The following is a 23,491-nucleotide window of genomic DNA, read 5'->3' as shown; positions in this document are numbered from 1 at the left end:
AATGAGCAACTATAACACACAGCTCATATCCACAAGTTTAAGCGTCTTTGAGTATTCAGAAAAGCGCTATGTAATATTAAGGTATTATTACTATTAAGTCTTCACCTAAACTACCTCAGTAGAGACACTGTGGCTCCTAAGGAAGAGATGGTACATGCCTTTAAACTTCAACCTGCTGGTCTCTAACCCAGTGCGACCTGTTGACGGAAGTCCAGTGGGAGATGCTATAAGTGTGGTAACTGTGCCGTCATGTGGCGGATCAGGTTGCCGCTGCACTGCGAGCATGCCATTCCTGCGCATGGCAGGACAGGTTAACAGGAGCATGGAGGGGGGGGTTACTGTCCTTGTAAACTCTCCTCTCCACTTTAAACGCACGGCCCTTTGGCGCCGTCAGATGTCAGAATTAGAAAAGGGTCTCAGTCCCTCCTGCCTGAATGTCAGCGACCACCACAACTTGACTGGATTTCATGCAAATCACTAATGAGACTAAGCTGCTGCAACGTGAACAGACACCAGGGGCCAAAACCAGAGCCAGTGACCAGAGAGAGTAGAAGAGTAGAGATCTTAAAATATATACATAGGTTCAACTGCTTGGATTTAAACCAAATAACCCCAAAACACACACTTGAAGGAGAAAGTTTAGAAGGTCAGAGAAGAGAAAGAAGAATGGTGATCCATGCCTGCATTGGTGGGAAGATGGGGTCATATTCAGTCTGACAGCCCACTGACACAAAGACCCTGGGAGGTGGAGGTGGCGTGACGGGCTTTGGAGGGGGGCTAGGTGACGGAGGGGGCTGGGCAGGGGGAGGCGTGGGCTCCCTGGGGGGAGGAGTGGGTTCCTTTGGTGGGGGAGGAGGAGGAGGAGTAGGTTCCCTTGGAGGGGGAAGTGGAGGAGGAGGTGGAGGAGGGGGAGGGGGAGGTTCCTTTGGGGTCGGAGGAGGGGGAGGTTCTCTGGGAGGAGTGGGGAGGGGAGGGGGGAGCGGCGGGGGAGTTTGCTTCACCGGTGGGAGCTTTTTGGGTGCTGGGGGGGATTGCGGAGGGGGGAGGATTTTCCTCTGTGGGGCAGGTGATTCTGGAGGGATGATGATCTGAAGGGGAGAGAGCGAGACAGGAAACAGCAAAAGAGACGAGAGCACACAGATACAGAAACACAGAGTCAGAATGAGGGAAAGGAAATGGTAAAAAAAAGAAAAGAATAATTGACACGACAGTTCATTTTTTAGACTGCCTCTCAAAGACAAAAACAATATGTTTGAATGAATCATCATGAGTGCAATTTCCCGGAGTCGCCCCGACTCCCGCTGGGCGTCTCATGTCTACCTTATCCACGGACGGCTGGACTCTTTCCTCCCGTGTCCGCTGTGGGTTGGACATGACGATGACTCCCTCTGTCATCCAATCATCCGGCGGCGGCTTACGCTTGCGCTCCACTCGCCCAATCCCAAGCTTCCCCTGCAGCTCCTCGATGAGTCGGTCTTGCGAGTTGCTCTTGTTCACAATGACCGGTCCCATTTTGCGTCGCAACATTCCCTCCCTGAACATCGGATGCACGTTGGAGGTTTCTTTGGTGCGCCGGATAACCGACTTGAGCTGGAGAGCGGGCGATATAAGGAGGTTTTGGGGAAGCTGGGGGTTGTGCCGTTCACCAGAAAGTCCATGTTGGGGGTTGCAAACACAAGCGGGAGAGACCCGGCACAATATGTCTCATTCAAGTGGCAAAAAAATGCTCAAGCACTGGCTCCAGAACATACTTTTGCCAGGCACTCGTATATCCAATCAAATTTGCCTGCAGAAGCGAAGCACAGCCCTCCATTCCATTCAGTCATAAACTTGGGTATCTGTTGCACGGCATGCTGGACAGCTGAGCTCAAGACAACACAAGCCCGTCACAAAATGCTTGCACATAAGTCTGCACGTGCCGAAGCAAGGCCAAAGAAGCAACGTTCTCATGGATTATCGATAGAAAATATATTCACCCTACTGTCTTTGTATTGATAGCACCGGTGATTCTTTGGCATCAGCCATTGGTTGTGTAGAAACAAGGCCACGCCCTGTGACTAACACAACAATGTGGACTGAAGCAAGTCGGAGCGTGCGGAAACATCCTTCGAGCAAAGCTTTCAACATCAGCCACAGAAAGTCTCTACAGGGAGATTTCTCCCTCAAGCCATTTTGAAATTGCTGTGCAATGACACCACATGCATCACACCACATAGATGGAGGAATTCCTCTTCATCAGGACACTTTGTGTTTCTGCGGAGCTCCTCCAGCATTTGCAGGAGCCGCTCTCCCAATATAAGCTTATTTCGGCATCGAGAGACACTCTGCTTGAACAATTGTCCAACTCAGCCAATAATTCATCTTATCTTAAGCCACATGGCCAAGTAATAGGAGGCCAAATAATAGCGTCTCTAGATTTTTTTTCTTTGCCTGCAGCTTATTTTGGGAGAGTCAAGTTGAAAGTCCTACTTGGCCAGAAGCAGACAGTCGCTCCACAGCAGAGGGCTGCTGTGTGGGAAGGTCCAGCGTTGCGTCCGGCGTCCCGGGGCAGGTGGAGGGGGTGAAACACTCGTCCATCCAGCTGGACTCAGTCATGGGTGTCAGGGTTCCCTCTTGGCTGTAAATCCCGTCTTCCTCCTCCCAAGATCCGTCTTCATCTCCGGGCAGAACGGACGCAGGTGGCTGGCTGTCGCTCAATTGAGAGGAGTCGGGAGCTAAGAGTTTGTCTAAAGCCTCGTCGAATAAATGTTCCCGGTATGGCCATGTTAAATCCATAATGCCACCTCCCTGCTTTTCTGTCGGAGGGAGAGACAGACTGTTTGAGGGTAGGGCTGGAACCGGTGACGCGATGGGACTGCTGGTGCCTGAAACTGTGTAATTCTTTCTGATAACTGAGGCAGGACTTGAAAGCCTTGGGAGTATGACTGGGCAAGCGGTCCCTGGCAATGCTTCTGGACTAGACGTCTTGGATACACCTGCTGAACTGGAGGGATCAGGGACTGTCACAGGACTCGCGAGCTGTGGAACTGGACTTGAAAGCCTTGGAATTGGCACTGGACTGGCACTCTTGGAAACTATTTCTGGACTAACACTTTTTGGGACCGTTACCGAACTAGAACTATCGCGGACTGCCACCGGACTCGCTCTTTTTGGAACTGGACTTGAAAGCCTCGTGACCGTCACTGGACTAGCAGCCTTTTTATCGTCTTCTACGGTATGGCTCATAGGAACTGGACTGCAGCTTTTAGGGCTTGGATTCTTGAAAGACTGACTTGGATTGGACCATTTGAGATCAGGTGGACTGGGACTCTTGGCCCCAAGATTGGGACTGGGGTTCATAGACACAGTCACAGCAGTAGAGCTCTCAGAAACTACTACTTGACTGTAGCTGCTGGCTGTGGGTCCTGGACTAGAAGCTGTGCCACTCGTAACTGGGCGTAAGCTTTGTCCAGAAGGACTTGAGACTCTACTAGCAGAGACACTGAGGCTCTCCTCATGAGTGGTCTCAGAAGTGACACCGCCACCTTCATCTATCTGTTGGATCTGGGAGGACTGGAGGCTCTTGGACGATGCAAAGACTACAGTGGAAGATGTAGAGACTGCGGTGCCATCTTCATCTATATGGAGCTCCAGTGGGAGAGGAGTACAGGAGGGAGTGGTGAAACTAGAAGCTAGAAGTGTATCCACTGAACCAATGTCAGGGTTTATAGATGGGGCCGGTCCCGGGGAACCAGCGACCGATGAAGTTTCAACAGCCTCCAGATTCAGAGACAACTGAGAGCCAGACTGAAGGAGGTGCATTGATGTGATGATCGCAATGTACAAACAAAGACAGGACAGATAAACAGTGGTAGAGGAAAGAGAAAGACACATTGAGAAGGAAGGGAATGAACAGAAAAGTTTTCTCTCACACACAAAGCCAAGCAGAGAGAGTAATCATACCAAAATAAATCAAATGCATTTAGTTTGATTGGATTTGAACAAATGAAGTCTAGGGGACAGAAACAATCCCGTCAAATCTAAAAAAATTGTCCGAAGGAAACGTGAACATTTTCTCCTTCACAGAGATGTATTGTTGTGTGTTAGTGGTATTTAATGGGACATCATATTGGTTTGCATTTTGTCATTTTGTTGTCAACATATGTGGACTTTGCTGTCAACCCCATAACTTCCTCTTTGAATGCTACAAACGAAAATAGCACCACAAATTATCATCATCTTTTAGTAGTTTTCTTATCTTGTCAAGTGTGACATCTTAAAGTACATTTTAAAGGAAATGTTAGTTGTCGATTCCAGGTTGTATTTTGTCGGATTGAACAAAAACTGGTTAAAAATAAGGTATAGGTTAAACAGCACCACTTAATTTATGATATTGCAACACTGCAAAAGTTGACGGGTGTCAGTGAAATCTATGGAAACTGTAAAACCGCAGAATATCTGTTCAAGGGAAACTTTCCGTTGCGAACACTGCCAGCAACAGCAACCAGATCGAAAAGACGCTGAATTAAAAGAGCCTGATCCTCGTTTCTACAATTAAATTCACAGTCATGCAAACCCCGGAAGATCCGCAGTGAAGTCTTAAACAGTTACACAACGCCCAAAATAAACCTCCTCCCTCCAGTATGTAATGGATAATCCACCCACGACCGTACTCACATTGCTTTGGACTTTGAAGTCAGACAGGGAGGCCATGAGCTCATCCAGCTCCCGCGTGGCCGAGGAGGCCGACATCCGGGCTTGCTGCTGCGCCGGAGTTTCCTCCTGTCCATCCGTGTGTTCGTCCGACACGACCAGCGGCGTGGGACTGAAGACGGAAAGAGCACCTCAGTCGTGGGCTTAAAAGTGACATGACAGCGACGTGCAATGGCGTTATGTCTACACGGCTCACATGGGTGAGGGCACAGCGTTCTCCAGCTCGTCCAGGAGGCTCTCGACACTCGGGCGCACGTCCTCGATTCCCCGAGCCGCCGCGCTGCGTTTGGGCTTCTCCAACACAGGCGGAGCCGCCGCCTTGCCCGACGTGGAGACGCCGTTCTCCTGGACGTGGTGGATGACGCTGCTGGCGGGCAGCGGGGGAGCTGCTTCTTCTGTAACAGGAGAACATGCTCAATGCGTTTCCTCCACGGGTCCACAGTGCATTTGCTGAACTGTAACATAACCTCTCTGTGTACCTTCTGTGGGGAAGGCAGGGGTGCTCTGCTGCACGGCGTTGAGCTCCAGCAGCAGGCGGTCCAGCTCAGACAGGTTGCTGCCCAAGGACGAGTTCATGGCAACAGCTGATGACTCACTATTCTTCTGCTTGTTAGGGAAACTGTGCAGAGACGAGAGGAGGACCAATGTTTATTACGAACAGAGCCAAGGACGGAGAGGGACGCTGTATTTTGAGACCGGCATCATTTTAAAGGCCTCACAGATGAGTCCACAGCTAAATGGAGAATGATTGGTGTGTGTGTGTGTCAAAAAGATTATGTTCCCCTTTAATGTCCTCCTTATAATTTGCAAAATGCGATCAAGGATTTTCCCCAAAATGCTGCCAAGTAAAGTCATGAATTCGCAGTGGTTTGTTATCGATGTGTAAACACAGTTGCTCCAGCTCGTCCTACCTGTACACGTGGTCCTCCTCGATGGGCTGAGATGGACTGGTGCTGTCTGCAGACCACGGACCTCTCTGAGCCGGGCTGAAGGGCTGAGGAGAGCAAGGGAAGTCACTTTAGAGCCTCAAACCTGTGGGCCATTTGCAGCCCCCCATCCTGCTGCAAAACGCCTAAATTATCATATTATATTTTGTAGGTAAGTAAACTGTGTGGCCCTGCCGTGAGATCTCAATACCAGCGGTGCTGAGTTTGAGACCCCTGCTTTAGAGTATCCAGAAGTAAACGAAAAAACGTTTTAATGCAATTATTTAGCTTCCGCCCGCGAGCTCTTACCTCGGTTTCATCAAGTCCGTTTAGCTCAGAGGACGGGGGCGGGGCTTGTGGTGGCGAGCAGAGGTCCGGCTGGGTCTGACCCCCGACAGGGAAGGAGTAGGCGGTCTCGTCGGACAGGAAGAGCGGACGCTTGGAAATGTGGGACGTCGTGGACTCGAGGTCCGCCAACAAAGCATCTGCGGAAATACAAAACAAAGATGTTCCTCCGTCACGGGTCTGGACGCTAATTGTACTGTCAGGACAGGACCGCAGAGCGCCGCCACCAGCGTGTGTTTGCACACACACAGGAACAAATAAGGTCAAAAAGCCCATGTGCACTGACATCACGGGGTGGTGGAGTTGTAAAAGTTGAATCATGCAGACTGCCGTTGCCGCTCCTTCGGTTACTCATTGACCCCGTGTCTGCCTGGAGTTATGACACGTCTTAAAATCCAGGAGTCGCTGTCAAGTCTGCAGCCAGGTGAGCACACGAGCCGCCGCCACAACAACAACAACACACACCAAGGGCTCACTTTCTATTTTGGATGAAACACGGGCCGAGCAAACAACCACCGGCGTCTGAGCCGTAACCAGCAGGTAGAAGGACACACAACATTACAGGGCCTCAGACTGCATTACTGGACACTCGGGCTTATTTTAGCGCGCTCGCTCACCGCAGAGGGGTTCAGTTTCTCTTGGAGAATTTCACAAGTCAGGAAAAAAAATATATAAAACTAACTTAAATCCAACAATTAGTACAAAAATCAAATGGTAGCAAAACATATTGAGGCTGATGAGGACAGTTACGTTGTCAATAAACATGAACTAATGTCGACAAAACTACACAAATCAAAGTTAGAAACAGCAAATGAATCCCGTAAGTGTGATCACTTCTATTCCTTTTGATAAAGAAGATTAATTGAATAAACCTGCACTTCATTGTTTTTTATATTGTGTACATCAGACTGCAGTGTTGCTAAATTGACCCAAAGCAGCGAGGCAGGAAACACAAACCCAAAGACAGCTGAAGTAGCGTGTAGAGGAGACATACCTCAGACTAAAGACAAGGAGTTACGCCCAGGGAAGTGAAGAGATAACAGACGATGAAGAAGATGAAGACGAAGGCAACCCAAACAGACAGTCTGCCAGGCAGGAACTGCCTCTCTTAACTCTACCATCAGCAGAAGAGATCAAGAGGAGGAGGAGGAGGAGAGGGTCAGGGTGAAGAGGAGGAGGAGGGTCTATAATTAATGCAGAGGGTTGGGGTCGGCCCCTCCACGCTGCCTGAACGCTGGAGAGACACTACTCACGCACACGACTGAAGACGCCGTCCGACCGCGGCGAGGCGAGCGCGTTGCAGCAGAGCGTCGTGAAATGAGGAAGGTGGAGAGCGAGCGGAGCTCTGATCCACAGAGGCGCAGGGAGTGGTAGCACCGACAGGTACCTGGAGGTGCAACAGGCCCCTCCCCTTCCCTGTATCAGCACACTTTCTGCTCATGACTCACACACTTCTTCATGGAAAGGAGCCGCTGCAGTCCCTCACACTCGCGTGTCTGAGATGGTTTGGGTTCAAGTATCGACAGCAGAGAAGTCACTTGTCCCGCAGTTGTTCTGCAGACTGAGAGGAGACGCAGAGATCGCCACCAGAGCCACCACGGCGCGACTTAGCATTAGCATGGTTAGCATGGTTCACATGCCGGCTGACTGGGTTTCACGGCAGAGACGCGTTCAGGAGCCCGAGCACATTCCTCAGGGCTTCACTCTGGACACGACTCACCGTTTACACCCAGCCGTGTGTGTGTCTGTGTGTGTGTCTGTGTGTGTGTGTGTGTGTGTGTCTTGTTTCTCTTCATTGATGGATGTAGTCAGTATAACGGCCCTATTTAAGTGCCTCAACAACTTCATTGACCTGCAATTCAAACCCTCCTGCATTTGTTTCTGAGTGTTTAAAGGGCTCTTTGTGTCACTGCTCATCTTCATCATCATCATCAGTGTAGAGAAGGAAGTTAACTCTGGATCTCTTGTTGATGTCTTAAGCGTTGTTCTGTCCAACCTTTGTGTTGCGTTTGAGCTCCAGGACACATGAAGTTGTTTAACAGCAGTTAATAAATCTGAGAAAAATGTTAATGTTTGTTCATGAATTGTGAGCAACAAGCAATAATCCACTCTGAATATAATGTTACCAGAATAAACAGTCAACAACTGACTGTCAAGTGAAATAAAGAAAGTTAAATTGAATATTGAATAACATCCAAACGATATTTGTTATTACAGATTTCCAATTGAACTGGATGGATTATGAATAATACATACTCTAATAAAACATTCATTAAAAGCTGCTGACACAGCAAAGTGTTCTGACCCTTCAGGATCGCTCCCAAAAAACTGACCAGGAGAAGAAGGAAAAGGAAGAAAAGGAGGGACTGAAAACACCGAAAAATGATGGAAGAAAAGGTGAAGAGAGAGAATGAGGAACGAAAACGACCAGCGAAAGAAAGGAAGATGAGGGAGAAGAGAGGCGAGTGAAAAGAAGAGAACTAATCGTATTTCTCTCTCATCCTCCCTCCTAACAAACACCCTCCTCCTCCTCCTCCCAGACTCCCTCCTCCTCTTCCTCCTCCTCCTCCGCCAACCAGACTTCCTCCGCCTCCTCCACCCAGACTCCCTCCTCCTCCTCCACCCAGACTCCCTCCTCCATCCAGACTCCCCCCTCCTCCTCCTCTTCTTCTTCCTTCTTCCTTCTTCCTTCTTCCTTCTTCTCCTCCTCCTCCACCCAGACTCCCTCCTCCTCCTCCACCCAGACTCCCTCCTCCTCCTCTTCTTCCTCCTCCTCCTCCTCCTCCTCCTCCTCCTCCTCCTCCCAGACTCCCCCCTCCTCCATCCAGACTCCCCCCTCCTCCTCCTCCTCCATCCAGACTCCCCCCTCCTCCTCCCTCTTCTTCTTCTTTCCTTCCTTCCTTCCTTCCTTCCTTCCTTCCTTCCTTCCTTCCTTCCTTCCTTCCTTCCTTCCTTCCCTCCCTCCCTCCCTCCCTCCCTCCCTCCCTCCCTCCCTCCCTCCCTCCCTCCCTCCCTCCCTCCCTCCCTCCCTCCCTCCCTCCTCCTCCTCCTCCTCCTCCTCCTCCTCCTCCTCCTCCTCCTCCTCCTCCTCCTCCTCCTCCTCCTCCTCCTCCTCCTCCTCCTCCTCCTCCTCCTCCTCCTCCTCCTCCTCCTCCTCCTCCACCCAGACTCCCTCCTCCTCCTCCTCCTCCTCCACCCAGACTCCCTTCTCCTCCTCTTCCTCCTTCTCCTCCTCCTCCCAGACTCCCTCCTCCTCCTCCTCCACCCAGACTCCCTTCTCCTCCTCTTCCTCCTTCTCCTCCTCCTCCTCCACCCAGACTCCCTCCTCCTCCTCCTCCTCTTCAGATCCACTCTTCCTCTTCCTCCTCCTCAACCCAGAGGCTTCGATAGAAACAACAATGGCCGACCATCTTCCTGTGAGGTTGTGACACAACTTCTGTTCATGTTCTCCACCTGGTTGACGGGATTTGAATGTTTAAACTTCACTGAAAAGCAGTCTGTGTGTAAGATAAGATAATCCTTTATTAGTCACTCTGTGGGGAAATTACAGGATTACAGCATTGCTCACAAGTAGACAGAGATGTGTGTGTGTGTGTGTTTTCATCTCTTACACACATGAAGAAGTCACACTGGTGACTGATCGTTTGTCTCATCAGGACGTTTCAAACAGACGCTGAGCTCGACTTCTGCTCCCGGAGACGAGGAAGTCAGCGACGGTGTGAACTCCTCCTCAGTTTGAGGTTTTCTTCTGTTGAACTTCTGCTTTACAACGTACCCACAATGCATCTCATCATCAGATAACCACACACAGAGTGGCTGATATGTTTGCATACGTTGATCGCAGACCTTTCTGGAACACTGCGTACATGAATAGCGAGGTCAAATCTGCTGCAGACGTCAGAATGAAGGTTTTTCCTGCAGCTGGTGGAGACCTCGGTCAACAGATGTTCGTCCAGATTGTTTGCACAAGAGATGTTAATCAACTTAGCTTTGCAGCTGAACCGGCTTCCACCCCGCTGATGAAGAAACAGAGCTACGCTAAAACACCAAGCCCCGGGCTACAGGAAACACACACAGGCCTGGCAGGAGGGGAAATCAGCGGCTCATGGCCGTCCACAAAGTGGCTGAAACAGCACTAGGATACAGGCACGGCGCGAAAGATTGAAGCGTTTGTTCGCTGAACACGGCATGCTCTGACTTATCCGCTGGCTACACAAACACACAGAGGTGTGTCTGCCTCCTCTGCCAAGGGAACATACCGTCACACACACTCCTGAGACCAAACATGGAACTACAGCAAGAAGAGGAACTCACAAAGAGACACACATGATCTAATCGTCTGCAAGGAGAGGAAACAACTTGTGAGCATGTTTGGTAAATGCGTGTAAGACTGGACTGAAACTTCAGTTTGATGAACTAAATCAAATCTTAAGAGAGCAAAGGTCCAGTAAAGGTGACATGACCAGGATCTAACACACAGTCTCCACCAATGTAACACACTTCCTGTTGGAACAACCACACACACACGCCAGCAGTGGGTTAACTTCCACGACACAAGTCTGTGTTTAAACAATGGGGAACGGCGGTGGGAGAGATAGCGAGTGAAACTGGAAAGAGGGTGTGTGTGTGTGTGAGGGAGAGTGTGTGTGTGTGTGTGTGTGTGTGTGTGTGTGTGTGTGTGTGTGTGTGTGTGTGTGTGTGTGTGTGTGTGTGTGTGTGTGGAGCAGCAAGGCACAAATCCTCAGAGGCTGAAATGTGGGTTGACGCAGATTAAGGAGACTCCCTTCCTCCCAGATGAATGGTGTGCATTTTAATTACACAAACGCCGCTGCGCATGGGGCTCGTTTCAGGAAAGAGAGAGAGAGGAAGATGTAAAAAAAAAAAGGGGGACTGGGAAGATTGGAGCAGGCAGAAGAAGGGATGAAGCAGAGAGCAGCGTCACAGCGGGGGATGCGGCGTGGAGGGAAAACCATTTGGAGAGTCGAGTGTGTTCACAGGAAAAGGGAGGCCAGATGTTGGATCAGCGCTTTCATGGTCAAACCCACATGAAATGTAAATAGAAGCGATCCTGGAGCTTTTGCTCTCTGATCAATATCGGCCTCCATCACCCCCGACAGGACGTCCTGGCTGCTGGAGGCCGTCGGTGCTGACCGAAGTGAATCAAAGCTGTCCACTCCTCCACGCAGCTCTTGTTGATTCAGCCGGTCGCCGTCAAACCCCCAAAACGCGCAGCCGGCTGCGGCCTGCGGGGGGCGATGTCGAGTCGCGTGCAGAGACCGGGGAGCTCGGCGCCTGGGAGCTGTTTCCTCTGCACAGAGCGGCCTTTATCTGCGAGGTCGGTAAATGCCGAGGCATTTTCCAGAGATATGCGCCGACGCCAAAGAGAAACTAACGGGATGAATAATCAGCCGGGAGATGCGGTGTGTGTGTGTGTGTGTGTGCAGCGGGTGTACCTGTGTTCTCTGACCTCCTTTGTGCATCTCCCTTGCCCTCGTTCCTTTCATTTGGTGCCTCTGTATCTGGTGTGTTGCAAGGTGCACGGCGGCTGATATGAATTCCTTACATGCCACAGCTCGTCTTCCAAATGTGAGAGACGGAGCGAGAGGGGGAGACGGATGCGAGCGTGATAAGACAGATGAGAGAAAGCCGAGTGTCAGCCGTTAAGACGAAGATGTTTTGTACATGATGCGTGTTAAAATGACGCGCGCGTGTAAAAACCAACAACCTTCAGTTCCTCGTCTGCGTGCGTCGACGTGAAGCGACGGCCTTTCATGTCGCGCTGAGAGGAGACGGCCTCTCGTTGTGACACGTTGACAGAGATGATGAATCCCACTGTTGGCTTCCGTCAGAAGGAATAAAAATAAAATATAAAAATCAGGACAAAATGGGCACACATGCACACACACACACACACACACACACACACACACACACACACACTTTCCTCCCCCCTCTGGGCTCGTGCTAAACAACAGAAGGCCAGCGCTCGTGTTCATTTGGTGCGCTTCGGCAGGCACAGAAGTGCGACATTAAATCACACACAAACACACACAAACACACACACACACACACACACACACAGGTGGTGCAGCAGTAAAACAACAGCGTGCACGCCGGTGCCTTTAAGCCAGGCTTCTGCAGCGCATACCAGAGGCATCCCGGCCCTCTATAAATACCTCCCTGACCTGCGGGAGCAGAGACGCTCAGGAGACGATGATAGCAACGCAACAGGAGGACATTGCAGTTGCAGACCACCCAACCGGCGCACGCTGTGCGTTGCGTTGCATTTGCGTCACGTGGGACAAAGCAGAGTCTGGCTGGAGTTCCCCAACGCTCAGATCAATGAAGCGCTGCTGCTGCAGATGCTATTAAAACGGAAATGGAGGCCCGAGCGCACGCCTGCAATTAAGTCACTACAACTGCTTACACAGCAGCTTGTTCTGCACTCTAAATTATTCAATGTGATCACAGCAAAGTCTGTTCAGACTCAAGCAATCCAGCATTTAAATACTGAACTCAGGACCAGAAACACAAGTAATCTCCCAACACGTCTGTCCAACGTTAGATATTTGTGACAATCAGTCATATTTCTTGAAATATGGACAAAATGTGTTTTGCGAGGCGACAGCGACCAGTTCCTCCTCGAGTCCAAGTGGATGTTGGTGCCACATGTGAAGAATTTGGTAACGCAAGCCGACTGAACACCCTGAAAACAAACACCGCTCGTGGTAAAAATGGTCATATTATTATGATTTATGGTGCAGTTTGACCGCACGCTGCCTCAGCAGGGACATGGACGAGATGCAGGACAACTTGACTGGATCCGATGTGTTAGCCGCACAGTTAGCAACTAGCTGCTGAGCAGAGAGGAGCAATTAGCAGCTCCAGCGTCAGAGCGTCCGGATTAAATCCTGGACTTCCCCTTCTGGTGGTCAGAAACACGTCCTGCATGGAGGACAGTGTGACTCCATGAGACAGCTGGGTGTGTGAATCAGCTGCTTGTGTTTGGCTGACAGCTCGTTCAGCGGCCGCGACGTCACTCAGAAGGAAATAGATTTGACGTTTTTGTTCATTTTCAGCTGAAGCCCCTCTCGGCTCGAGCTGAGAGCGGATTAGTTGATCATGAAGACAGGATGCAGGGGAGGAGCGAGCCGATTGTGTGCAGATTAAACAAAAGGAGACACAATGGAGTGATTAGTGGGCTTGTCTGTTATTTACCTTGAGACACAGCCAGCTACAACACCTCTTCCTGCCTCCAGCGAGGGTCAGCAATATATTTTTAATACATATAACTCTAGGCAAGAACATCAATGCTCGTTACTGAACAACCACTTTGATGTTCACACACATGGAGGTAAGAATTGCATTCACGCGGTTCTTTATCAAATGAAGTTATCGTCATACAGACGGCAGTAAATATCGTTGAGTCCTCTGACACGAGTCACAAGCCTCCACACCTTTCCTCTGTTCATTTCCTCTGCAAACATGTAAAGGGTGCAAAGTCCCCGAGGTGTGGGACTGAAAGTAAAAGCTAACGTCACAACAAAAGCCTCAACGGCGTCGCTTGCAGTTATTTTGTTCCAGACCCTCGTGGGGAAAGATCTATTAAGCTGCTGTGAGTTAAGAGCAACATCGGTATCATCATCTCTAAGTGCTCTTCATCTCATAAGGGTTATGTTGGTCTGAGCCCATTAACACCTAACTATCATCATCTATTGTTAATAACTATATCTGCTAAAGGAGCCGGGCCTCACCGTCGCAGTTGGAGCAGAAAAAAACGTACTAATGCAAGATATTGGATCGTTTAATTTGTATTTGAATGTCGTAATTGCTTGTGATTAGATTCACTAGAAGAGTGAGGACATGCATAATAAATATTATGACCACACTGTACATTAGTAGCAATGCATTGTGCACTTTATACACAGTTTGTGCAGTACCGTCATCACATCTTTACTAGATTTTGAGCCTTATTTTTTACCTTTATTGTCATTTGCTTCGCAGGAGGACAGAAAAATAAGCTTCTCATTGTACAAGTAACTGTTACATGTGCACGTGACATTAAAACTATCTTTTGGATTGTGACTTTGTGCAGCTACACAGCAAAACACACTCATATATAAAGTATATCTAAGATTACTCTGAATACATATTTGTATAGTCATAACCACGCTGCACTCATGGCTATAGTAGCATCACTTCCTCTCAACACTTCTGCTTATCGGCCTGATGCTTTTCATACAATGTCTTTGACTGAATGCTTATGAGTAATGTTGTGTGCTTTTCTTTGTATCATGCCAGATTGTTCACAGCGATACACATCTAATGAACTTTTTGAAAGCGTATAAATAATCTCTACCTATGACTTTGACGACGGGAGGAAAGAAGACAAGTCGCTAAAACAATCCCCGTCAGAAGATAAAAGAGCATCTCTTCTTCCTGTTTCCCACCTGCTCCTCCCTCCCCAGAGAGAGAGAGAGCGAGCGAGCGAGCGAGCGAGAGAGAAAGAGAGAGAAAGAGAAAGAGAGAGAGAGAAAGAGAAAGAGAGAGAGACTCACAAAGAAACCCAGAGCTGGTTTGTGGGCGCAGGAGCATCCTGTGGTTGACGCGTCGCCCCTGTAGTTATTTTGGGCATCTGTGTGCAACCGTGGTGGAAACACACCGAATAAAAATGTTCAGCAGCACTGGAGGTGAATTTATTACACCCTGAAGCATTCATGTTCAGGTAAACTGCAAACTAAAAAAAGGTAATGTGCGTGTTTTTCTGGTGTTTTTGCTTCCGACTGAAAACAGTGAGCCACTGAAGAGCCCGAAGCAGAAGAAACAATATTCCTTCACGTCGGCACGGCGGGCGAGAAGGAAGCGATCCACTGAGACACACTTTGTTCAGCTCTCTGCATCGGTGCTGCAGGTGATGACACAGGTGTGCTGGAGGCCTCGAGGACGACTCGCTGCTCGCGCCACGACCAGAAACACAGCTGACCGAGCGGCTCCACGTCGGAGCCTTTTCTAGAGACTTCAGCTGAGAGAGTTTCCTCCAATCAGCTCTGGTTCTGTCTCCTCTGGGCTGAAGTAGGTCACGGCACCAGAAACAAGATGCTCTTTGTCTGGCGGGACGAGGACAGAGGACAGAGGGACAAGGACAGAGGGAAGAGGACAGAGGGACAAGGACAGAGGACAGAGGGAAGAGGGACAAGGACAGAGGGAAGAGGACAGAGGACAGCGGGACAAGGACAGAGGGAAGAGGGACAAGGACAGAGGGAAGAGGACAGAGGACAGAGGGAAGAGGACGGAGGACAGAGGGAAGAGGACAGAGGGACAAGGACAGAGGGAAGAGGGCAGAGGACAGAGGGAAGAGGACAGAGGACAGAGGACGGAGGACAGAGGGAAGAGGGAAGAGGGACAAGGACCAAAGGAAGAGGACAGAGGACAGAGGGACAAGGACAGAGGACGGAGGACAGAGGGAAGAGGGAAGAGGGACAAGGACCAAAGGAAGAGGACAGAGGACAGAGGGACAAGGACAGAGGACGGAGGACAGAGGGAAGAGGGACAAGGACCGAAGGAAGAGGACAGAGGGACAAGGACAGAGGGACAAGGACAGAGGACAGAGGGAAGAGGACAGAGGACGGAGGACAGAGGGTAGAGGGACAAGGACCGAAGGAAGAGGACAGAGGGACAAGGACAGAGGACAGAGGGACAAGGACAGAGGACAGAGGACAAAGGGAAGTGGACAGAGGGAATAAGGAAGAGGACAAAGGGAAGAGAGAAGAGGGAACAAGACAGAGGGAAGAGGACAGAGGGAAGAGGACAGAGGACAGAGGGAAGAGGACAGAGGGAAGAGGGACAAGGACAGAGGGAAGAGGACAGAGGGAATAAGGAAGAGGACAAAGGGAAGAGAGAAGAGGGAACAAGACAGAGGGAAGAGGACAGGAGGAAGAGGACAGGAGGAAGAGGATGGGTTGTGAGTTCTGCAAAGGAGGCCATGTCTTCCCACTGGAAAATAGTCAGCCCAGCTCCAGTGTGTGTGTGTGTGTGTGTGTGTGTGTGTGTGTGTGTGTGTGTGTGTGTGTGTGTGCGTGTGCGCGTGTGTACATTATTGTCGCTAACCCCCCATGGAACTTGTGCAGTAGTAATCCTGACCGAAGCGTCGCCGTCATTAACTCGGGTCTAGATTGTGCTTCCTGAATGAAGCCAGATGCTGATTGTAAATCCAGCTCAAGCACACGCGATATGAAACACACACACACACACACACACACACTCACAATGATGCTCACTCCCCCTCCAACATTCCCGTCTCATCAAAGGCCTTCATTGTGGTGGCTTCATATCCCAAATAGGGCAGTGCATCAGCGGCTTGTTTGTGACTATTTAAACCCGAGCCGCGGCCGGAGGAAACCTGCACGGCACCCGTCCACGTCCTCATAAAACAGCGATGTGTTATCAAAGCCTGCAGCCATGCCAACTGCACAACCTCTCAGAAGAATGACATTTAGGATCCAATTAGGGGGAAAGCCTGGAAAGAAAACATGCAGGTGTATTTTAAAAGGCCATCCAACGCGGCGAGAGCTCCGTTTCATCCGACACGCAGACGCTCACTGAAGCGCAGCGGTTCGCTTCCCGACCGTCTTTTGTGCCGTCGATCTATTTTGGATTAGAATGAAAATGCTGCTGTGTCCTTCTCCTGTATGCAAAACCCGATACAGCAGCTGTTTCCCTGTTACAGCGCGCTTCAAAAGGGTCAGCGGTATCGCATCGAGCCAGCTGTCAGTCACTGTCACGCCGAGCGCCAGGATGAGAATCTCACAAAGTCAGCAGGGAACTCAATTTATCAGAGCACAGCGGGACGGAGGGCAAACAGCTTTAAGGAGATATATATACACACAAACACACCCACACACACACACAGACCTAATACATACTGCAAAATCTGTTAGAACTGCACCTTATTTTCTCTTTTCACTTCATTTCTTCACTGACAACATGCTACGTCGAGCTAATGAGCTGCTGCAGCTGCCAGGAATAAAAATGGAAAGCAGCAAGAAGAAAATGTAATAAGACCAAATGCAAACCAGCTCCTTCTGCTCACATTAGGGAAGTAGCCAAAAAAGAAAAGCCCAGGCTGAGGCACGTCCACCAGTTAGCATGACTAACATGCCGTCTGTGACCTACAAGAGGCGATTCTGTTGAAACCTCATGACTGAGAGGTCACTCGGGGCACTTCCTGTCAGGAAACATGCGTCCAGCTGGACGAGAAGCCGCCCAATAAAAAAAAAAAGGCCTCATTGACAAAAAAACAGGCAGGAATATGACGAGCGCATGCGGCAGCAACACTGTGACACGCTCATCTTTAATTAAAACTACACCCATCCAAACCCCAGACGGGTTGAGAGGAGTTTGAACCTCCTCAACCCTCCAGCAGCGGTTTGCATGTCCTGCAGGCCGCGGCGACGGCGTGAGAGACACGGCGGTCGGCCGAGCGTCGAGCCGTCGCTGCTTAGTCAGCTTCCCCACCAGAGCTGCCTGTCCTCAGTGTTTGGTAGCGTGTGTGTGTGTGTGCATACACACCATATGCTATCAAAGCCCCCGCGGCATTTTAATTTTAAAGTCAAACAGATGGACGAACCCTGGAGGAGATGCGAGAGGTTCTCCCGAGCCTGCAGACGCCACATTGAGTCCGCGTATGATTCATATGCAGCAGAGTTCTCGCGGCTTCAGGGCGGCGCGGCGCTCGGTGCATTGAGCGGTTGCTGGAGGTGTGATGTGTGCCAGGTTTTGGAGATCAAGTGAAGAGGAAGTTAACTGAAAAGTTGTTTTTTTTCATCATGGGAACTGACTTTGCATCATTTATAGGGGTTCAGTATTGCGTTTTCCTTCAGCAGTCTTCACTTTCTGTATGATTCAAGCTCCAGAAACGCCGGATCAAACACTTCCAATGATGCCACGGCGCCTTTTTGTTCCAAGCTCCCAGCTGGTAAATGTTTGACTCTCTTTAAAAGTCCACCCTGTGTTTGTAATCTCTGATTAACACACATTATATCTCCTTTGTTTCCCCCAACACAGAAACCAACGTGTAAGAACAACATGTTGTAGTCGCGCGCCAGACTGGAAGCGCCAATTCTCCTGGATCTTCCCCCGTTTGGTCGTCTTAACACTTTGGAGCGGAGAAAAAGCTTCTGACTGGAGGTTTATATTTAGTGCCAGAAAACCCCCAATCTGCCTTGTTCATTCCAGCATGCATGCATGAGAGTGATATCCCTCTCAGTCCACTACAACTTTGATTTATCGACTGAGTTAATCACCACTTTAAGACCAAAACAGCCAATTAGTCGACTTAATAGCGAAAAGGGGCGAGACGGCGAATAAGCGTCTCTCTTAAAATATCAAAACTATCTCTTGTAAAGTCTGGAAGGCGAAGGTCGACTCTTGTGGAGAACAGTGCAGAAGGAAAACGAGGTTATTAAGGAAACCGTGTTCCTGATAAGAGGGAAAACACGCTCAGACATGAATGACAACAGTGTCGCTCGAGCCGTCATTTAGTGTTTTAACAATGAATCGAGCTAAATTTAGACCCGGCAGAGTATCTGGGCTAAATCAGATCTCATTTGGAGTGGAGTAAAGAACGGCTGCGCCCACGCCCAGTCCTGTGAGCGACATCTCCAGCGCTGCAGCTGCCGTGCTGACGGCGCTCTGGGGAATCACTTCACATGACGCCTCCGAAGCGACGGCCACACCAGTCAGCGGGGGAGAGAACAGAGCGGTTGCTGCAGGGTGGACACACACACATGTAAAAAATGAAATAGTGTGGAGGTAGTGGGGGATCAAAGTGAGTAAAAGGAAGTAAACTTTGGAGGCTGTTTGACATTCATGTCTTGTTGGTGCAGGCCCAGAGCGCTGGAGCAGGGAGGGGAGGTCAAGGAAAGTTTGCCTATAAGAACAGATTGCGCCGATAAAAGAAGACACAAACAATAAAATCCAAGTCTGGCATGAAAGGAAGAACTCCTTTGAAACCTCCCCGACTCTCATTACCGTCTGGATTTGCTGATAATTGCGTCAAAATCTGCCCGAATCCAACAAAATCTTCCCCCCCCCCCCCAAAAGCTAATCTGCTCTCCTGCGAACTCAGCCGGCTCTGAGCTGTCAGTAGATTGCAGCCTGCAGCTTCCTATGTGGTTCGCCACAGGAATGGAGGGGAGTGGGGGGAGAAGAGAGAGAGAGGGAGGGAGGGAGAGAGAGAGGGTGGGGCAGTGCAGTGTTTAAGGAGGACACATTTTGGCCGAGGCCCAGCCCCGACATGTGGGCCCGATCCACCCTGAGAGCAGCGCTGGTTCTGGAGGAAAAGGGAGATGGAGGAGCCGGTTGGTGGAAGACCTCTTGGTCTCGTTGGCTCAGCGCTCGAGAGGAAGGACTCGGATGAATAAAAGTAGGTTAATGGTCCTCTCTGAGGTGGATGGCTCCTCACAATATCCTCCACACAGCTCCTCGAGAAGCGCTTCTTCAGATGTCCTGACTGCATTTAACCCATTTAAAAACTTAGCAGACGGGCTAACAAACGTCCCTCTCTGACTCTCATCCCAACACCGTCTATAAGTTATATTAGTGTGTGTGTGTGTGTGTGTGTGTGTGTGTGTGTGTGTGTGTGCCAAGGTTTCACAGGTCTCTGCTAAAACGATGACAGGATTTACGGCCCTGTGACATGATAATTACACTGGGTTGTGTAACGCTCTTTTTTTAAGCTGCTGCTTGAAGGAAAAGCCCTTCGCCCACGTAAGCGGAGAAGGGATCCATAAATATTGACTGGATATAGAGTGACCGATATTCTGGGTAGCACCAAAAGCGTGTCAACTCGAGAGAGCCGGGTCTGGGCCTGAATTAGACCGATCCGGGTTCTGCTGCAGCGCTAAGACGGTGTGCACAAGTGTTATATTATTATTTTAAAAGGCCTGGAAAGGGAATGATAAGTTCATAACCTCCTCTGTTCACCTGCAGCTCACAGCTTTTGCAAGACATTTATCATCTTTGACTCCATGCAGGTATGCTGGTGGGTGTTTTAACTCGACTCCTTTGGTGCATTTAATGAGTGTTTCTGATAAACTTTGCCGCTTCCAGGGTACAAAAACTCAAACTGCAGTCAATGCTTGTGTGTGAATACTTAAAAGCGGAAGCGCTTCAGTGGGTTTCCTTCTGTTTTTAATTCGGCTGTCTACGTTTCCATCACTGAAGGGGGTCTGCATGCTGCGTGTATGAATTATTCCACATCATTGAAAGTAACTTGTGAAGCATCCACACGGCCTGCAGCGGCCTTATTAAACTACACACACACTTAAACTACACGCACACACACACACACACACACTGCCGAGCTGAGACAGTGTGACGAGTGTTCATGGAGGATTGTAAACTAGTAAAAAAAAAAAAAAAAACAGCAAAAGGAACTGTCACGGGGGGAAATCTGGAGCCCGGCTTTGTGTGCACCGAGAACATTGAGCTGAGCCACACACACACATACACACACACACACACACACACACACACACACACACACACACACACACACACACACACCCTGTCACCACAGCCGGCCCTCGGGCATTTCATTTCTCTGCTGTCATCGAGCGTGCAATCTTTCATCGCTGGTGTGTGGAGGCAGAAGGACCGCAGAGCTCTCCTCGGGTCACCTGTCCATGTTTACCTGAGCTCAGGTAGCTCTGGTCAGCTGACCACAGGGTCTTTAAAGGGTCTTCATCCTCATCATCATCATCATGCTGACCACCCAATGGCTGGATCACTCTCCCAATGAGTCTTCTGTAGTGTTTTTTAAAAGCCCTCTTAGGTTAAAATATAAAAATCATGTTAGATGTATATGTGTAAACCAGAGCAGCTCTCCCCCCCCCCCCTCCTTCCCCTCCCTCCGCCACCTGCAGGTGAGGCGGTTATGTAAGTCTGGTAATCAATAGGTGAGAGCCTCGTAAAATGTCAGATGACCTGTGCTCTCCTTCTTTTTTATATACATGTATTTATATTCCCGCTGGTTATTTCCGAGCATGAAAAAGTTGGAGAGGAGCCCCGCAGTCCGCAGACCCGCCCAGAGCCCCGCGTCCTCTCACGCGCGTTATAATTGGGATCTTTATCGCGGGGGAAGGAAGCTGGTCCCCGGGGCTCCTCGTGTCCGCACGCGGGGCCTTTCTGAGCACGGGAGCTCGCGCGCAGAGCCGCGTTGAACCGGGAGAACTTACCATACCTGGAGGACAGAAACGCATCGCCCCCCCCCGGACACAAAAACACCAGTACAGTCACCAACCACGTTAAAAACAAGCCTGGCTCGGCTGAGTGGACGGCTAACGCAGCGCTAACGACACACACACACTCACGCACACACACACGTAAATGTTGCGTTCACGAGGAGCGAACTTACCTAAATCATCCATGTTGGCCGGAAATCGTTCCAACGCGGAGAACCGGACCGGTGCTCGAGCACAGCGGGACTGTAAGCGGCCGATGCAGCTCCCAGTGGCGGACTCCTCGACCGCGGCGCTGCCTCTGAGGACGCGGTTAAGTTTTCAAGTTCCCCTGCTGCTCGACGAGCCTCTCACACACTCACACACTCACACACACACTCTCACACACACATGCACACACACATATACCCTGCTGCCCCCCTGGAGTCACCGACAGCCCACATCCAGCCCCCTGCCTGCCCAGCGGGCCCACACGCGGGGACCAGCGACATCTAGCGGCGGAGGCCGGTACTGCAGTCTCATTATAAAGTATAGTGTTAGTGTAACTTTACATATATATATATATATATATATATATATATATATATATATATATATATATATATATATATATATATATATATATATATATGCATAAAGCAGTAAGTGTTTTGTAACATATTATTTAATTTGATTATTTATATATATATATATATATATATATATATATATATACACATATATATGTATATATACATATATATATATATATGCATAAAGCAGTAAGTGTTTTGTAACATTGTAGCATAACTTTCAAATTAATTTGTATTATCCTGTATTATTTAATTTGATTATTTATATATATATATATGTATATATATATATATATATATATATATATATATATATATATATATACATATATATATATATACATATATACATATATATATATATATATATATATATATATATATATATATATATATATGCATAAAGCAGTAAGTGTTTTGTAACATTGTAGCATAACTTTCAAATTAATTTGTATTATCCTGTATTATTTAATTTGATTATATATATATATATATATATATATATATATATATTACAAGTATGTTTAAGTTTACTTTTATACACATTTTATTCCATCTGTATATTTAATATTTAATATTCTTCTTACTGTTTAATTTTTTCTGCTCTACTGTTTATTTATATTATTTGATCTTTTTCTTTACTTGTGAGCAGTGCTGCTGTAATCCTGTAATTTCCCCACTGAGGGACTAATACAAGATTATCTTATCTTATTTTATATATGTTAAATGTGTGTAGTGATGAGCGTATGTCATCTTATTTTTTTCCTGTGTGTCCGTGACTTTTTTAATATATATATTTGTTTTGACCTCTTAGCATTTTTTTGCCAGGAAAAGAGCTTTTCTTTCCTTCCCTGCAGTAATCGCTGTGATGAATATCACATTATTGGTTTCAGATCATTTAAAACTAAAGACTCTGACTTATTAACTGATCTCCTTTTGCTTTAAACAGGACAGAAGACCTAGAATAACATCAACAGGCTGATAATATTAATACTGCTCCTTAATGAACACAATCAATTCAATCATCACATGTTTTTGGTCATTAAAGTTATCAGATGACACAATGACACTACAGACTCTGAGCACACACTACCCACTCTGAACACACACGCTAAACACACACTACACACTCTGAACACACTCGGTACAAATCGGATCCATTATTTCTCAGCTGGAAGTAGATTTGATGTCATTAAGAGTTCCATTAAATCTCATTACAAACCTCTGTACGCGTTAATTTAACCTCGGCACCAAAACGCTTCCCCTGATCATTGATTGGTGTAATAATCCTACAATATTCTTCCTGACAGGGAAAGGTGCTCAGCAGGGAGATTATTGTGACTTTATTGTGACTTCACAGAGGTTTTTGTGTGTCATCTCAACAATATGTCTCATTTCCATCTCGCTCCGTGGTCACTGCAGCCCTTCTTTATCACCATGGATCCTTCTATTGGTTCAATTGATTTATTTAATCTTGAATTCCCTCGGTGGCAGCTAGGGGGCGCTCTGACTCAGTGCATTTCTTCCCACTCATCAAAAGTTCACTTTTATTTTCAAGGCGTCAAACCATCCGTCCTACTTTTGCACATTTTAATAGAGTTGCTTCATTTCTCTTAACAGTTGTATGATGTAATATTATCAGTATTATATTACTACTTCTGAGATTTCAACATTAAACACAAACAAATTATTTGAGAATGTTTATGTTTGAAACTGA

At 48.4% G+C, this 23,491-nt stretch overlaps 1 protein-coding gene across 2 annotated transcripts in view; it reads right to left on the bottom strand.

Annotated features, from left to right (window-relative positions):
• The window catches only part of LOC137796184 (paxillin-like), a 31,732-nt gene extending 10,105 nt beyond the window's left edge, over positions 1-21,627 (bottom strand). Inside the window, exons 1-9 of one of the 2 annotated variants that reach the window (XM_068593941.1) lie at positions 21,379-21,627; positions 5,928-6,103; positions 5,604-5,686; positions 5,172-5,311; positions 4,889-5,087; positions 4,657-4,804; positions 2,470-3,786; positions 1,321-1,590; positions 681-1,088 (exon numbers count right to left, since the gene is read on the bottom strand). In XM_068593941.1, the coding sequence (XP_068450042.1) occupies positions 681-1,088; positions 1,321-1,590; positions 2,470-3,786; positions 4,657-4,804; positions 4,889-5,087; positions 5,172-5,311; positions 5,604-5,686; positions 5,928-6,103; positions 21,379-21,391 (2,754 nt within the window). In that variant the 5' untranslated portion in view covers positions 21,392-21,627. The remainder of the gene's footprint in view (positions 1-680; positions 1,089-1,320; positions 1,591-2,469; positions 3,787-4,656; positions 4,805-4,888; positions 5,088-5,171; positions 5,312-5,603; positions 5,687-5,927; positions 6,104-21,378) is intronic. The other variant, XM_068593942.1, reaches the window with a different exon arrangement.
• Positions 21,628-23,491: the final 1,864 nt, after the last annotated feature.

The sequence above is a fragment of the Clinocottus analis genome, unplaced genomic scaffold, assembly GCF_023055335.1.
Source record: "Clinocottus analis isolate CAN_PGR_092001 unplaced genomic scaffold, fCliAna1.0.p SCAF_3, whole genome shotgun sequence".
NCBI classification, from domain to species: domain Eukaryota; kingdom Metazoa; phylum Chordata; class Actinopteri; order Perciformes; family Cottidae; genus Clinocottus; species Clinocottus analis.
Note: the sequence above shows the minus strand (reverse complement) of the source record. Positions and strands in the feature narration are given on the sequence as shown.